Source organism: Marmota flaviventris, chromosome 2 (assembly GCF_047511675.1).
Source record: "Marmota flaviventris isolate mMarFla1 chromosome 2, mMarFla1.hap1, whole genome shotgun sequence".
Classification (NCBI taxonomy): Eukaryota; Metazoa; Chordata; class Mammalia; order Rodentia; family Sciuridae; genus Marmota; species Marmota flaviventris.
In genome coordinates this window covers 172,721,634-172,741,628 of record NC_092499.1, presented here as the reverse complement: position 1 = coordinate 172,741,628, position 19,995 = coordinate 172,721,634, and the positions used below count along the sequence as shown (strand labels likewise).

General features: G+C 43.6%; 1 protein-coding gene across 3 annotated transcripts in view; it reads left to right on the top strand.

Moving 5' to 3' along the window:
* The window catches only part of Cds2 (CDP-diacylglycerol synthase 2), a 63,336-nt gene extending 44,340 nt beyond the window's left edge, over positions 1-18,996 (top strand). For all 3 annotated transcript variants that reach the window (XM_027955040.3, XM_071608770.1, XM_071608771.1), the window contains 10 exons: positions 324-421; positions 2,458-2,597; positions 3,822-3,880; positions 4,688-4,770; positions 7,028-7,115; positions 7,722-7,790; positions 8,690-8,842; positions 10,387-10,506; positions 11,012-11,115; positions 11,362-18,996. In XM_027955040.3, coding sequence (XP_027810841.1) covers positions 324-421; positions 2,458-2,597; positions 3,822-3,880; positions 4,688-4,770; positions 7,028-7,115; positions 7,722-7,790; positions 8,690-8,842; positions 10,387-10,506; positions 11,012-11,115; positions 11,362-11,494 — 1,047 coding nt within the window. In that variant the 3' untranslated portion in view covers positions 11,495-18,996. The remainder of the gene's footprint in view (positions 1-323; positions 422-2,457; positions 2,598-3,821; positions 3,881-4,687; positions 4,771-7,027; positions 7,116-7,721; positions 7,791-8,689; positions 8,843-10,386; positions 10,507-11,011; positions 11,116-11,361) is intronic.
* Positions 18,997-19,995: the final 999 nt, after the last annotated feature.

The following is a 19,995-nucleotide window of genomic DNA, read 5'->3' as shown; positions in this document are numbered from 1 at the left end:
TATGGAAAGGGCCAGATGATGACAGTTGGCTGCTGAGCAGAGCAGTTGGGGTTTTTCAAATATTTATTACCAAAATCAAATGGGGACACAGTTGTTTGAGTTCTGGGAGGTTCTAGAATAAAAAGTTAATCTGAACATCAGCCATGGGAAGCTACTTCCTCTGACAGAGCATTGCCTTGTGGAATAGTGTTGAGGAGGAAGGGAGTGGGATCATCCTAAAAACTGAAGTTTTTATTTCGTGGTTTTGCTTAGGACCTGTGACCTGTTGTTTTTTGTTTCTGAAGATAATAAGAAGAGTGTTCTAATTCTTCTGTGTTTTGCAGGTAATGTGTGTTCAGATTAAGTGTTTCCATGAGATAATCACTATTGGCTACAATGTCTACCACTCCTATGACCTGCCCTGGTTCAGGACCCTCAGCTGGTAAGATCTCTGACCCAGAGGGCCCCTTACCTGATTTAGATGATGTGTTTTGTGGCATATATTTACATTGATGGTGGGACACGATAGAGTGCCCACCTTAGACTTGTACAAAACCTTTGAGCCATTCACAGACCAAACTTTGTGGCTGTTTTGAGTCTTCAGTAGCTACTAGGAGTCTGGAATCTTCCTCAGAAGAAATCAGATGGCTGTCTGAGAGGATTTGCAGTGGTATTGGGGTTCCTAGACTTTAGGGACAGGGATAGTATTTGGCCCCTCCAGCTTTCTAGCTCAGTATATTTTTCATGCTGTAGCATCCCAGCATTCCCCTTGGGTCTTTGGGGTTGTCAGGTTGCATATATTGCTGTCTTGGGAACTTGGTTTCGCCATCACTAAAACAGATGGTTAAGACTTCCTCAGTTGTTTTCAAATGATGGGATTGGAGTCCTACTTCCTTGGAGGTACTCAGGGTGCCAGTATGAGCAGGATGAAACTGAAAGCACAGGATCTGGACTCTTCCAGAGAAACTCTGCTTTTTCCTTCTCTAGAAAAGGACTTGGCTGCTATAAAGCAAAAACAAAATAAAGAACTGTACTGCATATGATATATGAGACTCCTTTCTGATTAGAAACTTTGCTTTCTTGACCACACTGTTTTCAAGTGGTGACATTTGAGCAGAGCATCACATAGTTCTGAGAAGACTGATAGCAAACATAGACTCTTCTACCCCACTATGCTGGAACCCCAGTTTATTTGTGACTTAGTGGGCTGGACAGTAGGGTTTTGTGCCCCACAACTTGGTCATGACTGTGGGAGTTGATGTGCTCAGAATTAGGCTGGACATATCCTTCCACGATGTCTCCCTGTCACCCAACAATACACACTGCCTCCCAGCCTCCAGATGAATCTGTGATTGCTCCCTGGCTTAGGGTGTAAGTCTCCATTGTGGCAGTTAAGATGTAGGTCTCTGTTGTGGCTGTTTTATAGGAGGACAGCTGTGTTTTGAATTTTGTTAATATACTCAGGAGGCCTGACCTCTAGCTGTGGTCACTTTCCAAAAGACTTTTTCATGAACAGAAAATAAACTAAATATGAGTTTTTTTTTAAAATTTTAAGTTGTATATGGACTCAATGCCTTTATTTGTTTTTATGTGGTGCTAGGATTGAACCCAGCGCCTCACACTTGCGAGGGAGGTGCTCTACCACTGAGCTACAACTCCATCCCTAAATATGAGTTTTTGAACTTCACAATTTAAAAAAGAAGGAAAGAGAAAATGTCTCTTCCCTTCTCTCCCTTGAATCCTCAGGCTTGGGGTGGTTCTGCCTGGTCCCATACTCAGAATCATCATGGAGGCTACTACACAAGATGTGAGCCATGACTTCTTGCCTCACAGAACTCCCTTGAAAGAGGATGTAAACAAGTGCAGAGTTAATCTAGTGAAAGAGTATGTGTCAGAGCCAGGCTTCCAAGTGGGAGATGCCCTGAGATGGAGTATAACTAACTGCCTAGTGAAATGAGCAAAGACTAGACTACTTGCTTTAGAAATAAATGGAGAGGTAGATAGCTTGTTAGACCATGTAAGGTTTTATGAAGAAAATGGTGTTTGAGCAATGAATGAATAAATGGATAAGTGAAGAGGATGTTCCAGGTGCGGAAGGGGGAGGATGGACCTTTTTGATAGAAGAGGAATTTTTGTGTGGGTAGAGCGGGATAGAGTCTGGGGAGGCAGAGTGAGGCACGTTTTAGAGGATTCTCAGGTTAGATATGGGAATGCCACAAGAGGGGCAAAAACCAAATCCTAATTTTGTGAAAAGGGAAAGTGAATAAAAGCTGCCACAAGTTTTTAGATGAACTGCTCACCTACAGTGTTAGCAGAGAGCAGGGAACCATAATCTGCTCGTCCCTCTGTGAGCTATCTCTGGGTCTCCAGGCAGATCAGGCTGCTGCTGTCTGTCCTTTCTTCCGTGCTTTCTGAGGGCTTCGCTGTAAAGGAGAGGCTGCATGTGCTCCTGCGGCACTGCCCTGTCTTCATTTCTAGGTACTTTCTACTGTGTGTAAACTATTTCTTCTATGGCGAGACAGTGACGGATTACTTCTTCACCCTGGTCCAGAGAGAGGAGCCTTTGCGGATTCTCAGTAAATACCATCGATTCATTTCTTTTACCCTCTATCTAACAGGTATGCATTAATTGCTTCACCAGTTCTTGTGTCTGTATTGTCTGTATTGTTTTCATCTGTCTGTATAGAAGGAGTTGGGAAATTCTTTTTTTTCTTTTTAAATTATATATATGTTGTTGATGGACATTTATTTATTTATTTATGGTGCTGAGAATCAAACCCAGTGCCTCACACATGCTAGGCAAGCCCTCTACCCACCGAGCCACAACCCCAACCCCGAGTTGGGGAATTCTTGTTTAAAGTTTTATAACTGGGACTGTGCTGGGGAGCAAGCTGAGGACTCGGTCGTACATTGAGCTGTTATAGCTCTTAATAAGAGAAATTGAGACCCAGGGAGTTGCGGTTATGGGGATGGCCATGGCTGTCTGTCCCACCTGCTTGAGTATCAGCCTCCTTATGAGGACCAGTGGAGCTTGTGTGGCCTTGTCTCAACTCTCTTGTTGACTGAAATTCTTCAGTGTGACAAACAAAAATCATTCAGTCAGTGACTGTCTTTTAGGGAAGTCATCATAGGAGCAACCTTGAGAAACATTGCAGTGTGGTGGAAGTTTCACTAGATTTGCCTTTGAAAAGATTCTATAATCTCAGTGGGCAAGGAATTTAATCTTTCTTTTTCTCTTGTGACACTGGGGATTGAACCCAGGGCCTTGAACATGCTAGGCAAGCACTCTTACCACTGAACTACATCACTTTTTATTTTTTAGTTGTATTTATTTTTTGGTACCAGGGATTGAACCCAGGGATGCTTAGCTTAGCTACTGGACTACATCCTCAGCCCCCGCCTGTGTGTGTGTTTTAATATTTGAAATAGGTCTTGCTTAAGGCCTCACTAAATTACTAAGGCTGGCCTTGAACTTGTCCTACCTCAGCCTTCTGGGGTGCTGGGTTTACAGGCATGCACCACCACGCCCAGCCCTTGTAATTTTTTGAGACAGGGTCTTGCTCAATTGCCAAGGATGGCCTTGAACTTGAGATTCTCCTGCCTCATCTCCCAAGTACCTGGAATTACAGTTGGCAATACAGTCTCAGTTACCTCTTCTGTGATCTAGAATTAAAACTGCAGGGCTATTGCAGTAGTTTTTGTGCTCTTGTCTTTGAAATTATGCACTGGTTAACTCCTGTGAAAAAATTAAAGGGCCATTTAACACAGCTAAATGAAATGACTAGAAGAAAGGTAAACATAGAGTGTGATTTATTTAACTCATTCCTCTTCCTCCAAACTAGGATTCTGCATGTTTGTACTGAGTCTGGTCAAGAAGCATTACCGACTGCAGTTCTACATGGTAAGGGGGGGGAGGGAGGGGAGGTGTGGGGAGAAGGAGGGAGGGAGGGAGAGAAGGGAAGGGAGAGAGAGAAGGAGAAGGAGAGAGAAAATGAATTCTTGTTTTAATTGAAGAGCTGCAGAAACTCAACAGATTTTTCATGCTTTGTGACATATCAAAATTCTGGAATGTGATCTATTCTGTATGTATCTGGAACCTTGAGACCATCTCTCTGAGTGCCCTAAGAGTTTAGTAAATACTATGAAAAAAAAAGTACCCATGCATCAGAGCATAGGACTCACTATTGGGCTATCCAGGCCCTACTTTTTATAGTATTGGGGATTGAATTTAGGGTGCTTTATTGCTGAGCTATATTTTTATTTTTTATTTTGAGACAGGGACTCACTAAATTGCTGAGGCTGTTTTCTAACTTGTGATCCTCATACCTCGGCCTCCTGAGTTGCTGGGATTACAGGCATGCTCCGCTGTGCCCAGCCACTCCCTGCTTTTTTTTTTTTAATATTTATTTTTTAGTTATAGGTGGACACAATACCTTTATTTTACTTTATGTGGTGCTGAGGATCAATCCCAGTGCCTCATGCATGCTAGGCGGGCACTCTACCTCTGAGCCACAACCCCACTCCCAATACTTGCTTTTGATGAGACTCTTATTGGGAGGGACAAAGTGTTACTCTCAGCAGCCTGTTCTGTATCTTTTTACTTCCAGTAAGTCAGGTACAGAAGCAGATCTTTTTTCTGTTTGTCATAAGTTTTCTGTTCTTTAAAGTTATTTCTAAGGTAAACTTGATAGTTTTTCTTCTTTTGCAGTTTGGGTGGACCCATGTAACATTACTGATTGTTGTAACTCAGTCGCATCTCGTTATCCACAATCTGTTTGAAGGAATGATCTGGTGAGTGATGGCAGCAGGAAGCATTTTCCCCCTCATTTTGTGGGTGTTTCTTACATACACCTAGGCTGAGAACCCCTGCCTTCTCTTCCAAGCCAGTGGTTCTCACCTTGAGCTATTCAGAATAGCCTTTAAGCTAGTTACAACACAGATGGCTGGTTCAGTAGATCTGGGGTAGGGCCTGAAATTTTGGATTTTTCTAGTACATTCCCAGGTGATGCTGATGCTGCTGGTCAGTACCTAAATTCTAAAAATCTGTTCTAGACTAACAGGTACAGGGATATTTGATCAAAATTTATAACTGTACAGCAACCTGAAATTTGAAAACATAGAGGGAATATTCAGGAGTTCCTAGAAAATTGTGAACTGCTAATAGTTATAAACAAACTTGAATATATCAGTGACTATAGAAGAACTTTGAAAATTGTGTAAATTCAATACCTAGAAGAAAGAAATGGGACCAAGCAGGTTAATAGCTGAATGTTATCTAACACACCAAAGCTGATGAGGAAGAAGCAAGAACCATCCTAAATAAAATATTAGCAGGTTGGATCTGGCAGTGTGTCAGAAGAACATTATACTATTACTGAGTAGATTTAATTTTAGAAACATAGTGGTTTTAACAGGAAATGTGTCAGCATTGATAGGAACCAGCAGAATGACTAAGAAGCTAGGTGATCTTAGTGGAAAGGTAAAGGCACATCTTCAGGTAATGAGAGACATGCTTAAGTATTGTGGGTCACATCCAGACTGCCTCTCTCTTCAAATGTTAGAGTTAGAATGTAGTTACATTCACCTCCTGAGGAACTGACAAGTCAGCAAATCTAAAGAGATTAATTAGCTCATATAAATGTTAGCTTTGGGCATTATTATATTTAAAACAATTATAAAGGCCTGAGTAGGCACTATTTCCTTTTCAAATTTCAGTGTTCTTATTATGCATTTCTTTTTTTTTTAATATTTATTTTTTAGTTGGACACAATATCTTTATTTATTTATTTTTATGTGGTGCTGAGGATCGAACCCAGAGCCTCGCATGTGCTAGGCTAGCACTCTACCACTGAGCCACAACCCCAGCCCCCTTATTATGCATTTCTTAAGAGTAGCATGTGCTAAGTCCTCAGATTCATGGCTAAACAAGTCAGTTGAGTCTATAGTGACTAATATTAAATTCTTCAGTGAAGGCTGGGTGTGGTGGTGCACACTGTAATCCCAGTGGCTCAGGAGGTGGAGGCAGGAGGATCGTGAGTTCAAAGCCAGCCTCAGCAATTTAGTGAGGAACTAAGCAACTCAGTGAGACCCTGTCTCCAAATAAAATTCAAAATAGGACTGGGGATATGACTCAGTGGTTGAGTGCCCCTGAGTTCAATCCCCAGTACCGTCCCCACCCCAAAAAAGTCTCCAGTGAAGGTTTAATCATTGTTATAGTGCATTGTTATAGAGACTGTTCTACAAGCCTTGACAAAGTAAATAATGTGGAGTCTGGAAGATAGAGTGGGAAGGGTTCACATACTCCAAATTTCTCCCTCAAGCAGGAAGTTAGGAAATCGTGCCCACAGTTGCTGGGCCAGGAAATCAAGATTTATTTCTGTCATGTTAAATTAATAGAAAAACTTTAAAAAGTGTCTTGAGGAGGGTGGAGAGTGAGGAAAGAGATGGTATGAGTATAAACACCACCTGTCTTCATGGTGGGGGTGATTGGTTTAGCAAGAGGAGGGCAAAGAAGAAATACAGGTGTGCTTATTGGGGTTTTGTTCCAAGGGTTGTCCTAGGGAAAAGTAGGGCACACGAGTGCTAGAAATAAGCAGTGAAAAAAGTAAGTTAGCTACCAAATATATATGTATAAAGTTTTAGAAATGTACAGGTAACTACTCGAAAAAAATTAGGTAAGAGTAAAAGTGGTTATTTTGGAGACTGGAGAATAGGGATGGGGGGGGAAGAAGGAAAAAAATTTTTTCTCCTTTTACAATTTATATTTGTATTATGTGTATATATTACTGTATAATGAAAAAAGAATAGAATGACATTTATAGATACTCTCCATTTATTCAGCAGTCATTCAGTAAACATTTTAATGCCTGCTGTGTGTCAAGTATTATGTATGGATTTTGGTGTTTACTTTCTTTGTATTTTATACCACAATAGGTTACAAATGCACTATCAGCTTTTTGGTTCTGGAATTTATGAATGGCATTGTTGGTGGACTACTGAGGTACTGTCATCTTGGTAGAGTTGATTCTCACTTTGTTTTGTTTCCTAGGTTCATTGTCCCCATTTCTTGTGTGATCTGTAATGACATCATGGCCTATATGTTTGGCTTTTTCTTTGGTCGGACTCCACTCATCAAGGTAAACGATCACCCTAACATAAAATATCACCATGAGGGTAGGATGGTGTTTTCTATATGAGTAGGTTAATGTGGCAGACAGAAGGAAATCTAGCTGGTGTGCACTGTGGCTTTGTAACCATGTGCCCCTGGGGGTAGACTGGTAGTAAATTAATTGTAAGGGAAAAGCCAAAAGAAAACATTGACAACTACTCATTAAAAAAAAAAAAAAAATCTAACGAAATGTTTCTATAGACTTAAAGCACACTCGTAGAGCTTTGATCTGATTTGAGTGTTGTGATTAAATTAGTATGTAGTTTAATAATAAGAATATTTGAAACAGAAAGGAAACTGAAGGGTATAATTTAGGGAAAAAGGAAGCCATGTTTTGGAAATTTTAGAAGGTAATGTGGTTAAAAGAATTGGGTTTCTTTTTCTTTTTTTTAAATTGATTTTTTAAAAAAAAATACAGCGGAATGCATTACAATTCTTATTACTCAGATACAGCACAATGTTTCATATCTCTGGTTAAGAATAGGGGTTTTAGGACAGAGATATTTTTCACAGTAATCTTTCCAAAGCCTGAGTCACTGACATCCTTTGCTAAGAATGTGCTCTCTGTCCACAGCTTTCTCCAAAGAAGACCTGGGAAGGCTTCATTGGGGGTTTCTTTGCTACTGTGGTGTTCGGCCTTCTGGTAGGTGGAGGTTCCTAGCCGGGTGGCAAAGGGGACAGAGGCCTCACTCCAACTTCAAAGGCCTGTGCAGGGCTAGGGAGTGTGTCTCACTAGATAAGGAACTCTGTCCTGCTGATTACCTTGCCCCAAAGAGATGCACGAGCATGGAACACTCTGTGAGGGGTACAGTAGTGCTGGCTGTTCTTTACCCACCAGTTTCCAGGCAGGGTTTTGGCAGTCGTGAGATGAGGAACCTTGTAAACCCTCTCATCCCTAGGCATGGTGATACTTCAGCAGACAATGTTCTTGTCCAGGCATTTGGTATTTCAAGATCAGGGTGAGTGACACCCAAGAGTAAGGGCTGAGGTGAGATAAGCTTCTCCAGCCCTGAATCTTTCCTACTTATAACCTGCCAGAGGTAGATGATCTTTCAGCCCTTTAAAGGACACCACTTCCTTCCTCGGACCTTGAGGCCAGTCTCTCCCTTTTTTAGTGTTGCCTGACTGTCCCTTAGTGCTGCTCTCCCCTGGCTTTATTACGTCTAGCCTTCTTTCTCCTGGCTGGCTGCTGTCATTGTACCATACTCCCATGACCTCCCTCCAGTTGTCATTGAGTTTAGAGATCCTGAGAAAATAGATTAGAGCTCCCCCATATGGGAAGAAATGTCTTATAGTTAAATTCCTTTTCAGGGTCCATGTGTTTGGGCACATCTGAGTGAGACCTCAGTGAGCATAAACCTCTTTTATTAAAAAACATTCAGGTAAAATGCACATGTGGTAAAACATGAACCTCTGACTTTGTACATAGCTTGCAGTGAGCAGGATGTGGACACTGAGGAACAAACGTGTCCAAGCCAGATGTCGGCCATCCTGATGAACGCAGCTCGTCTTCATTCCTGTGTCTCTCTCCCTCATTTTCAGCTGTCCTACGTGATGTCTGGGTACAGGTGCTTTGTCTGCCCTGTGGAGTACAACAACGACACCAACAGCTTCACTGTGGACTGTGAGCCCTCGGACCTGTTCCGCCTGCAGGAGTACAACATTCCTGGAGTGATCCAGTCAGTCATTGGCTGGGTATGTGCCACTCACATGGGGTGAATTGGTGGGACATGACTGCAAAGAGGAGCCCCCTCCACCACCTACCCTCCAGAGCCACTAGCTTCAGGGTGAGGGCAGGAGACCTTTCCCCTCACTTTACATCTTTTAGGGCAGTGGTTCTCAAAAAGTGTGTTTTGTGGGTTCCTTTAGAGGGATCCTTCAGGTACCAACTGTTTTCATAATATTACTATGAATTTATGTGCCTTTTCCACTCTGCTCACATTCTCTATGATGGTACAGAAACAGCAGGTGGGAAAAAGGCCAGTGTCTAGGCATGAGTTAAGGCAGTGGCACAAATAGGGCTGGCAGGCAGTACCCTCTTCATGCCACCTCCTTACAATGCAGACAAGCCAGTTGCTCTTATATTTTTGATGAAATGGTAAAATTGCTAATTTTATTAAAGTTTGACCTTGAGTCAAACTTTAATACTCTGCTGAAATGGAAAATGTGCATAAAACATTCCCTGCTAAATATTGCTGTGTGCCTGAAGGTAAAGCATGTGCAGTTGTTTGGGTTGTGGAATGAACAATCTGTTTTTTTCTAGGAACATAATTTTTATTTGAAAAGAATGGCAAAACTATCTTTTCAGATTGGGTATTTAGCAGACATTTTTCTGAGAAGGAACGAAGTGAGCTTGTCACTCAAGGAAAACGACAGCAAATGCTAACCAATGATAGAACTTGGCTTCTAAGTAAAAGTTTGTATTTTGGAAACATGTACCTGCCACTGTAAGCATGACAGCCTCCTAAAAGACTTTTCTGATGAGATCCATAGTGATTTTAATAGGTGACATTTTGACATTGGATAATAAAATGTGTCTACATTTGGAAGATTAATATAACTTTGCAATCCTGTATTTTCTAGATGGTCAATGCATGGTTCCACAGTCACACATGGGCAAAAGATTTCATTCAAAGTGTGAGACGGATGATGTGAGAGAGCACGAAAAATTAATCTGTAGGATTTCAGATTCCACATTGCATCCAATTTTTAAGAAACAGCCTCTGTCATATTCTGGTGTAGTGTTAATATGCATTATTATTTGAGAAGACTACTAAAAATATGCTTCATTTTTGAACTATATAAGGCTGGATTTTCTTTATATACTTTCACCAAAATATTGCAGCAGGTTGAATGCGGAATATTTTTTGGGGGAGGTGGGGTCTGGGAATTGAACCTAGGGGTGCTTTACCATTGAGCTACACCCCCAACCCTTTTTATTTATATTTTGAGATGTTCTTGCTAAATTGCTGAGGCTGGCCTTGAACTTAAGATCCTCCTACCTTAGCCTCTTGTAGCTGGGATTATGGGCATGCACCACCATGACTGACCTGAATACAGAATACATTAATGTCTTCCATTAAGCCAGATGTTAGAAATTTATAACAATGTAAAGGAAAAAATCTACTCTTCTTCTTGATTAAAAAAGTGTAATTAGTTTCATCAAGAGTTATTTCTCTTCACATGTAATAAGGCTGGATTTGTATGCATCTTGACTTTTATTTCACTTTTTTTTCTAGAAAACAGTCCGGATGTATCCCTTCCAGATTCACAGTATTGCCCTCTCCACCTTTGCCTCACTCATCGGCCCCTTTGGCGGGTTCTTTGCAAGTGGATTTAAACGAGCCTTTAAAATCAAAGTAGGCAAAGGTTTCCTCTTTATTCCTTTCATCTCACTCTCCTTGCCCATCTTCTGCCTTCCTCCCCTCTTTCCTACCCCATTAGCCATCAACATAGCACCAGACTCTGGCACCCTGGTGATTAATACATGCTCTTCTTGACCCAGGTGCTGCATTCATGTGGGTTAAACAAAAGTATATTGTTTCTAAGAAAATTCTATAGTTGGTTTTCAGTTTGTTAATTTTGTTATCTCTTTAAAAGAACATTTTGTAATTTATTAAGCTTGTATTCTATAATTGCCTTATCATTTGATTTAGTTCTTTTTCTTGCCCTTGACTACCTAACACTGCAAAAGTTATTTCTATTCACATGTAATAAGGCTGGATTTGTATGCATCTTGACTTTTATTTCACTTATTTTTTTCTAGAATAAAAAATTGGGGTGGAACATTGGGGTGGGACATTCAGTCTGGTGTTTGGTTGTTGACCGAAGCCAGGCTTGCCTGTCCTTCTCTGCCTTAAACAGGACTTTGCCAATACCATTCCTGGCCACGGAGGCATCATGGATCGCTTTGACTGCCAGTACCTGATGGCCACCTTTGTCAATGTATACATTGCCAGTTTTATCAGGTATAGTGCCTTTCTATCTGAACCAAGTTGGCGGCTTTGTAAGTATGGTGCATTTCTAGAATTTTGGCTACATCTAGGTTCCAGTGAAAAACCATCTCAAATATGAACTCAGTTTCAGTTGTCACTGTGCATGAGGCCCCATTCTGCCCTTAGAAGAGAATCCGCAGATCAAAGCAGCAGTTTGCATAATCAAGCCCTAGAAGCAGTTGGGCCTACTCAGGGCTGTTTCTTCATGTTCTGTTGCAGAGGCCCTAACCCAAGCAAATTGATTCAGCAGTTCCTGACCTTGCGACCAGATCAGCAACTCCACATCTTCAACACGCTCAAGTCTCATCTGACTGACAAGGGGATTCTGACAGCCACCACAGAGGACGAGTAGGGGCCACCCAGGGCCAGGAGAGCAGGAGCAGAACTGAGTGCAGGGCAGGTCTCCAAGGCAAGCCCAGCTGCTGTGACTTAGACAATGACAAGCTTCAACTCACTGTCTTTTTTTTTTTTGTTGGGGGGGCAGGTTTTTTTTTTTTTTTTTTTTTTAATTTGTGGGTTAAAAAAATATGTATATACTGTCTTTGTGTTTATGATTTGGATTGTGAGTAAACTGTAGTTGAGTTGGAAATAAGTCATGAGGGCAAAACCATTTGGGTATATTAAACAGAAGTATTGAACAACCCGGAAGACAGTGTTGCCCAGCTCAGGATGTGATCCCTATCAAGCTGTTACTGGACCCAATGAGAGTGGCATTCATCTGTGTGAACCCATTTAGGTGGCTCTCCCACTAGTGCTGGGCACACGGCTTGGACACTTGCTGTTCTTGACAGCATTCACTGGCTCTTCTCTACCAGTGCCTGCCTGGGAGCTGTGGAGGGTTGCCTTCTCTAGGCTGAAGGAATGGAGGCTTATTGATCAGAGGAGCATTCTGTCCACACTGAAGCCCTGCAGAGGCTAAAAGAAGCTCTGCTTTATGTATGGTTTCACTTCATTTCAGACTGAAAGAAGGTTTTAGTTTTTATTTTTATTTTTGAAAGCATGAAAAATTATTTATGATAGTCTGGAAAAAACCCACACTGTAATATTTCAAGTGTATGCAGTAGAAGCACTGTAACTGAGCCCCTTCCCATGATTTAGGCTCCAGTGTCTCCTGGAGGACAGTCCAGTGAACTTTGTCTTTTCAGGGCTGAGGCCGTTGGCATTTGTGCTGTAGACTTGCTGCTGAGTCCTTCCTGGGGACCCTAACCGGAGGCAGGGAGAGAGGGCTTTTGGTTTGCACGCCCCTCGCTGAACACCATGTAGCTGCTGTGTTGTGTATATATTACTCTTGAGGCAAGTATGTGTCTATGTTTGTTCTAAAACACCCTTATTTCTTACCATGATTTCAGTTATACCATGACTTGTTCATTGAAACCATAAAGTCCTGCTAAAAACTATGGCATAACTAACCTATGAGAGGCCTGGCTATTCTGAAGATTAAATGTATACTTTTTATATAATGTGACCAGTTTCAATGTAGTGTGTATTTTACTGGGGACCTTTTGTTGTAGTTACTGTTTGTGTAAACTGGTTTATTTTTCCCCCTCCCTACTCATCAGGGTGAGATGGGCTTTGGGAAAATGATTAGTTCTTTGGCCAATGCACAGTCAAGCACAGGGGAGAGAACCTGGTGTACAGATGTGTTAAAATTATTCCATGGCATGGTTGCTTTCATTGCCAGTGACAGCAGGACTTGCTTCAGCACCTTGGTCTGGTTTGATTTATGCTGTGAGTAAACTACAGCTCTGAGTTGGAAAGTCACTGGGGTAAGACCATTGGGTTTTTAAAACAAAGTATTGAAGAACCTGGAAGACGGTGTTACCCCCCTTTGGAAGTCTGGTTGGTTCTGGCTCCAAGTGTGTTTTATTTTTTTTAATGTTGGCCTTCCTGCCTCCTGAAGGCTCATAATCAGCCAGGTGACTGAAGCATCCACAGGGGACTCTAGAGCCCTCACAGTGTTTGAACTCACATATCTGTGTGATCCCTCCTCGTGGGTGTGAAGCAGCTGTTTTTCACTGAACTGTCACTTTAATTTCAGCTTCATGGTTTTTCTTTTTTGGGCCCAAGGTCCCCTTAAGAACAAAACATGTTATGCTGGAGGTTTATATTCTGGCTATGTGTTCCTGGGCAGGAAGCCTCACTGTAGGGTCCTCATTTTCTGAGCTTCTTCTATTACACTGTTCTGTGATTCCCCAGAGCAAGTTCTTATTACTCATGGGCACCCGAAAAGGAAATGCTTTCAGGTCTTTTCTAAATGTTTGTCCTCAAGATGTGTCAGTGTCTTAGCAACTAATCTTCAACAGTGATTAGGAGTGAAATTAGTTTTCTGATTGAAGAATGAAATTGGATCACCAAACTAGGTATAGAAGGGTACCTCCTTTGTCTCTTGTGGCCTCATTGTGGGCAAGTGGTGGGGTCCTTATGAACGGAGGGGGAGAGGGTATCTCAGTGGGGGCCCAGGAGTAGGGACTCACTCTGAAACCAGGCTGCCTTTGGATGGGGGAGCCTGGGGCCAGCAGCTGAGGGTTACCCTCCTTTGTGGAAGTGGTCACTGACAGAGGATCCTGGGAAACTAAAGCTGGATACTCACTAGCTCTGTCAGCAAGAGGCCAGAGTGGCAGCTGGGTTTTTTTTTTTTTTTTCTGATTTCCCTAAGTGCTTTCTAGTGGAGGAGGAATTTCCCAGTCAGGTGGAGAGGAGAGCAATGCCACCTTGTGTCTGCATGACAGTGTTTCTTTCTCCCACTTTCAGACAAGCTCCAGAGACTATTTTAACATGCTCCCAAGCAGATCCTAGTGACTTGCGCAACCTGTTTTAGACCCATTTTTTTTTTTTTGTCAGAAATAAAATGTGACTGGAACTGTGTGCCCTCCCTTGTCATGAATCCAGTATTTGTCACCTCCATGCTTAGTTATGTGTGTCCCACTTGTTTATGTATTCATAAGTAGTATGTAGTCCTGATTCAGAGATTTTTGCTTTGTTTTGCAATTTGTATCCCATACATTCCCAGCAGCCTTCTGAGGTAACCGAGAGAGCCACGAACACCTTCCCAAGAGAGAGCTTCCGCAGGGTAATAAGGTGGAGTCGGGACTATCTCCATCTCACACTGTGAGCCCCACAGGACAAGGACGGCTGGTGCCTCAGCCAGCTCCACCTGAAATGTTACAGCATTCTCCCCCTGAGGCTCAGGAGGCCTGGCCCCTGCCAGGTTGGAGCTTCAGTTGCTGTTAGCTCACCCTGGTGAATAAGGAGATGACGAACTAACCAGGGCTGACATGGAGGCCTGGGCCTGGGCATCCCTGGTGAGTTCCACTTGGGCTGCTCACCGTGCTCATGGGGTTCTGAAGTTTCCCTTTGCTGGTGTGCGCCACCCTCTTAAATGCTTCCAACACCAAGAAACGCACACAATTGTGTTTACTCCTGAAAGTGAAGCCTTGAAGACAGCTGGGCCTTATTATGTTTATTCCTTTTTTGCCTGTTTCATATTCGGAACCATTTAGTAGCTGTAGTGTAATCACATTTACAAAGTATTTATTCTTAATGATGTATAGTTCTACAGTGTATGTGGGAGGTGAAGCATACCTTTAAACTGTATACAGGTGAACTTTGACATGGACTTTTATCCTATAACTTGATCTGTATTATTCAAGAAAATTCCAGAAAATATATTTTAAGGGAAAGTACACAGACCCTGTGACTTGTGTGTAGGCTAGTTGTAGAATTGGCAGGAGGCTAATTTGAACAGATCTCCAAGTTCAGCTCCTCACCGTGGGCCTCAGTAAGCTCAGGTCCATCCGCTGTTGAGTGTAGGGTGGGGAGAAGGTGAAAAACTCATGGCGCAGAGCGTCCTTTCTAGGAAGACTGTAGTGTGCTCCCTATGAAGCCAGCCCAGGTGGATGTCCAAGGGAGATTTCATCACTCTGCCAAATGTGGTATGTCACTGTCCAAATCTCTCCCTGTTCTAGTAATATCTTAGGTACCTTTGTCTTCTGTCTTTCAGAGTAACTCCACCTTGGCGTATGGTTGTGCACACTGTGCTTACATGTGGAAAAAGGGGTGAAGTGGGAAGGGTGATTTTTTTTTTTTTTTTGAATCCAGGGTTCCTTTTCTTCTCAGGTAAGGGTGGGGGAGATGTCCAGGTGACCGTCATAGACACATCACAAGACAGTAAGCTGGTTATGGACTCTATACTTGTCTGGAACACAGGATTCCACAAAGGGCAGCAGGGTCACACTGTCAGCAAATTCTTGGTCAGAACCTCATATTCCTTTTTTAATCATGGTCAAAACCAACTTCCTTTCCCCTTTATCTCTGTCCTCAGGGCTGCCCAGCTTCCAGTTTTTAAGGAGTTGAACAGCTGTGACTTCCTGTCTCAGTTTGTGGTGTTAGATGGGGGCCTTATGGCACAGTCCATAGAGGGTGCTAGGGTTTGGATCCAGTAGTGATGAAGGGTCCTCATTTAAGGGCTCTGCTGGGCCTACTTCTCCTTGAGCCTGGGCTCTCCCAACCCACATCCCTTGGAAGATGGCCCATCCTCACAGGCAGATGACTAGCTACTGTTTCCATTTGAGTGTGGCCCACCTTTCTGCCCCTTCCATTTCCCACACGCCTCACTTCAGGTTGACCATGGTGACGGCTTTTGATGGAGATTGTATTTTCCAAGGCCAGACATTACCGTTTTGAGGGCAATTTAGGAGGAATATTTTGGATGCTAGAGTGGAAGGGTTTTAGGACATGTGGGTGATTTATGAGAATAAAAGGGGTAGAATATGTGAAGTCTAGGGCTTTATGGCCAGTGGGTTTCAAATCCACTTGTTGTTCAAAGACCCTGCTCCCACTCCTTTGCCAGTGCCTATTCTCTGCTTCTCCTTATTCTCTAGCTAACGTGACATTATCAGTGTATTTATTAATGATTGTAATCATACAGTGCTTAATATGTGCCAAGCACAGTGCAGAAGGTTTGCATACATTATTCCCTTAAAAACATAAACCAGCCTTGGATTAGGTTCCCATTTTGCAGATGCAGAAACTGAGGCTCTGTGAGGGAGGCTGAGAGCATTGGTTAAGACAGACTTCAGGCTGGGATAGCGTGAGCTGTGGGCAGATTGCTAGTCTACTGTCAGCCTCCACCTCTCTGACCCAGTTGGAACTGAAATTGATCAGGAGGATTTAATGGGATAATGTGTGCCAACATTTAGCTCGGTGTCTGGCACATAGTAAGCGCTCAATAAATAGTAATTTTTTTGAGCTCAGCTGGCAGTTTGACCCACACTGGTATAATGCCAGAGACTGGGTTCTTGGCTATCACACTGCCACTGCCCTGGACACAACCTGATGCTCACGGTTTGGAAAGTGACTGCACAGTCCTTCTGAGAGTAGTAGTCCAACTGTAGCACCCTACTTGAGCATCTTGGTGGTTTACACATTGTTTAGGAGGCACACCTGATCAAAGGAAAGAGGGCTTTAGGATGTTCAGAAATTCTCAGTTCATAGCGGGAGTGGCTTGCCTGAGAGTTGTCCGCTTGCTGTGGCCTTGGTTTGGACTGCCCATGGGGGAGAGGCCGTTTCCTCTTGCCTGGAGGTGCCTCTGCTCTGGACAGTGAGAGCTGTTTCTGACTCATTCTGGACTCCACTTCCTACCCTGGCTAAGCTCTGTGCACACAGCTCAGGAACCTGTAGTTTCCTGGATGGTTTCAGGGGCCAAGAAGAGTGAAGAAAACAAACTTGTGCTGAAGCAGGTTACGTCAGCTGGAAGCCTCGAAGCTCTGTCCCTATCCTAACAAGTCGGCCTTGTTTTTGTGTTTTCCTGAAGGCATTAGGATAGAGCAGGTGAGGACAGGTGGTGTGGATTGTTTCTCTTGGATTCTGGGTTAGCAAAGCATTCAGTGGCTTATTCATGAATGAAGGGAGAACAGGCACTGGATTAAGTGAAAAATGTTTCTTTAACTTAGTTTCTGAATGGAGACAAGGGAGTTGGGGGATGTGTTGAAGTGGAGGTGTCCTTACTCTGAAGGAATGATTCTGGCCAGTGGGATCCAGGGGATTCTTACGCCGGTTGAATGATCATGTAGAACTAATGGCTTGACTGGGGACTGTTTGTTGGGTGTAGTGAGCCCCTAAGGCCCATTGCTAGAATTTAAATATTGGTTTCTTCCCTTCAGTTCATGATTGAGGGTGATGATAATGACAGTGGTTGTGGAGGTTTTTAGTAAACAGCTACTGATCTGGGCTTGTCCTGGAGGCCCTCGTGTCTTTTCAGTATCCTACCCCTGACACTTCCTCCCTCCTTGTGCTATCTACCAGGCCCAGGCAGCCCTTTATCTGGAGAGGGTGGCTGGATACCCGGTGGACCGTCCTGCAGTGCTCTCCCAGGCACTGGGCAGGCCTCGCTCTCAGCTCCTAGATGACTTCCCTTTTCTCCAAGTAAAATTGTGTTTGCTGGTGTGAGCCACACAGCCATCTCTTTCCTCAGTACTGGAACACCTTCTCACCTCCATTAGGTTCATGCACAGGTTCTCCTGGGTTTTCTCGGAAGAACACCAGTATACAAAAGAGGTTAAGAACGAAAGTGGGCAGAACATGCAAGCATTTTGAGTGTCCTTTGTGTGTGGGTTCCTTTGAAATCCTCTGTACACAGAGCTAGGAGCTTTAGTAAGCCCTGTTTCTGCCCTACAGTGTGCTGTCTGGGTGTCTGGGGCTGATTACCAAGACAAAGAGCTGAGCAGACATTGGGCCAGTGAAACCAAAGGACTTGGAAGCAGGAGAGATCAGGGATTAGGAGGCAGCAAATTGTTCTTGTCTAAGGGACTCCTGAGACACTGAGAGGGCAGAGCAGGGGCCTGGAGTTCTGCACTGAGGATAGACTCTTAACAGGCCAGCTGAGTACTGACGGGCCCCAGTGGCTTGTGGGTGTGGGGACCAGGAAACAACTCAGAAAACCCATCCATGGTGATTTGAAGCTCATGAATTATCTAGCACTGATACTGATACCAAATTTTAATATTTATTGATACTTTTTTTTATTTTTATTTTTATTTTTTATTGTTGGCTGTTCAAAACATTACATAGTTCTTGATATATCATATTTCACAATTTGATTCAAGTGGGTTATGAGCTCCCATTTTTACCCCATATACAGATTGCAGAATCACATCAGTTACACATCCATTGATTTACATATTGCCATACTAGTGTCTGTTGTATTCTGCTGTCTTTCCTATCCTCTACTATCCCCCCTCCCCTCCCCTCCCCTCCCCTCTTCTCTCTCTGCCCCCTTTACTGACATTCGTTTGTCCCCCTTGTATTATTTTTCCCCTTCCCCTCACTTCCTCTTGTATGTACTTTTGTATACCTCTGAGGGTCTCCTTCCATTTCCATGCATTTTCCCTTCTCTCTTAATACCTTCCAAAATAGGAGGGGTAGGTCAAAATGATAGAGACAGGGTGGAGCACCCCCAGGGCAGATTTTTGGCTCCCCCTTTGTATGGAGGGACTTGGTGGCATTGAGTTGTCTTGCACTGGATAGGCTGGGTGTTGACAGTGTTCATGTCCTCAGACACAGCAGCCTGAAAGCAGCTCTTGGGTGCGTGGAGCCCGATAGGAGTCCTTTGGTCTCTCAGATAGGCATGTACTTGTGCGCTCCTACTGTGCCCTTTACCCACCTTGATGTTTCACTAAATCAGTGTTTTTGCCACAGCTGATCTTTCTCTGTGCACTTCTGATTAGTGTTGAACAATACATGTAGGTTCTTTTTGAACGAAGTGTACAAACATGATATACTGTACATTGAAAAGTATTTACCTTATTTATATACCTGAGTGTTCCTACTACACAAATAAACATATATTAAATTCTAGGTTGCCTGTGGTTTTTGATGGGGGGAGTACATTTTGGAGGCCAAGGGTACAGCAGGGCCGTGCCGTCCTGGTGGGAATTACTTCCCAGTGCTGCTGACCCCTCTTTGCCTCTAGAGTCACCTCTGTCCATGGCCTTCAAGCCTGCACCCCTGGTGTTCTTCCCACCTTCTTGGTTGCTCCTCCTTAGCTCTCCTCCTCTCTGGGTGGCTCTTCTGCTGGCCATCTCTTAGTACTCTGCCCAAGCTTCCTTTCCCAACTGAATTCTCTCCTGGGTGTCCCTGTTTACTCTGAGGTTTCTGATTATCACACTTCCACAATGCCTGGGTCCCTGTCCCCAGCCCATGGGGGCCTGTGCAGCCTCTTCCTGTAGACCTTGCGTGCCAGACCCATGGCCTTGAACACATCTGCCCTAGATCCAGTGTTCTTTCACTCACCATCTGTTCTGCCAGGAGTGATCTCATTAGTAGCCAAGGCCTGCCCATTGTATCTTCTGTCCTTCAGATTCATGCCTCTGGGGAAGTCCCTTTTCTCCTTCCAGAATTTCTGTGACAGTCTCCCTGCAGTATGGACATCCCTACCAATCCTTCCCTTCCATCAGAGCTGGAATAAGCTTTCTCAGTTTGGGACCCCTTAAAATTCACACTCATTAATGCAGTTTCTAGGGCCTTCTACAAACTGGCTAGCACCAGACACATAGGCCCTACCCTTGAACAACCATGCATGGGGCTCACCCTTCATTATTCCAGGCTTGTTCTCATTTGCTGGGCTTAGCACCTGCCATTTCCTGCTTAATTTCTCCTCCCCAGCTCACCCTCAGTCTGCCTAATTCCTGCTAACCTTGCAGGTCTCACCATCAGCAGCACTCCAGTAAGCCTTCTGTTCCTCTTCACCCTGTGTTTCCTGCCTTGGGGATTTCTGGGGGGTGGGGTGGGGGATCCCATGTCTGAACTGGAGCAAATGAGCCAGCCATTCCAGGGCTAGCGCCTCAGGCCTGTGGG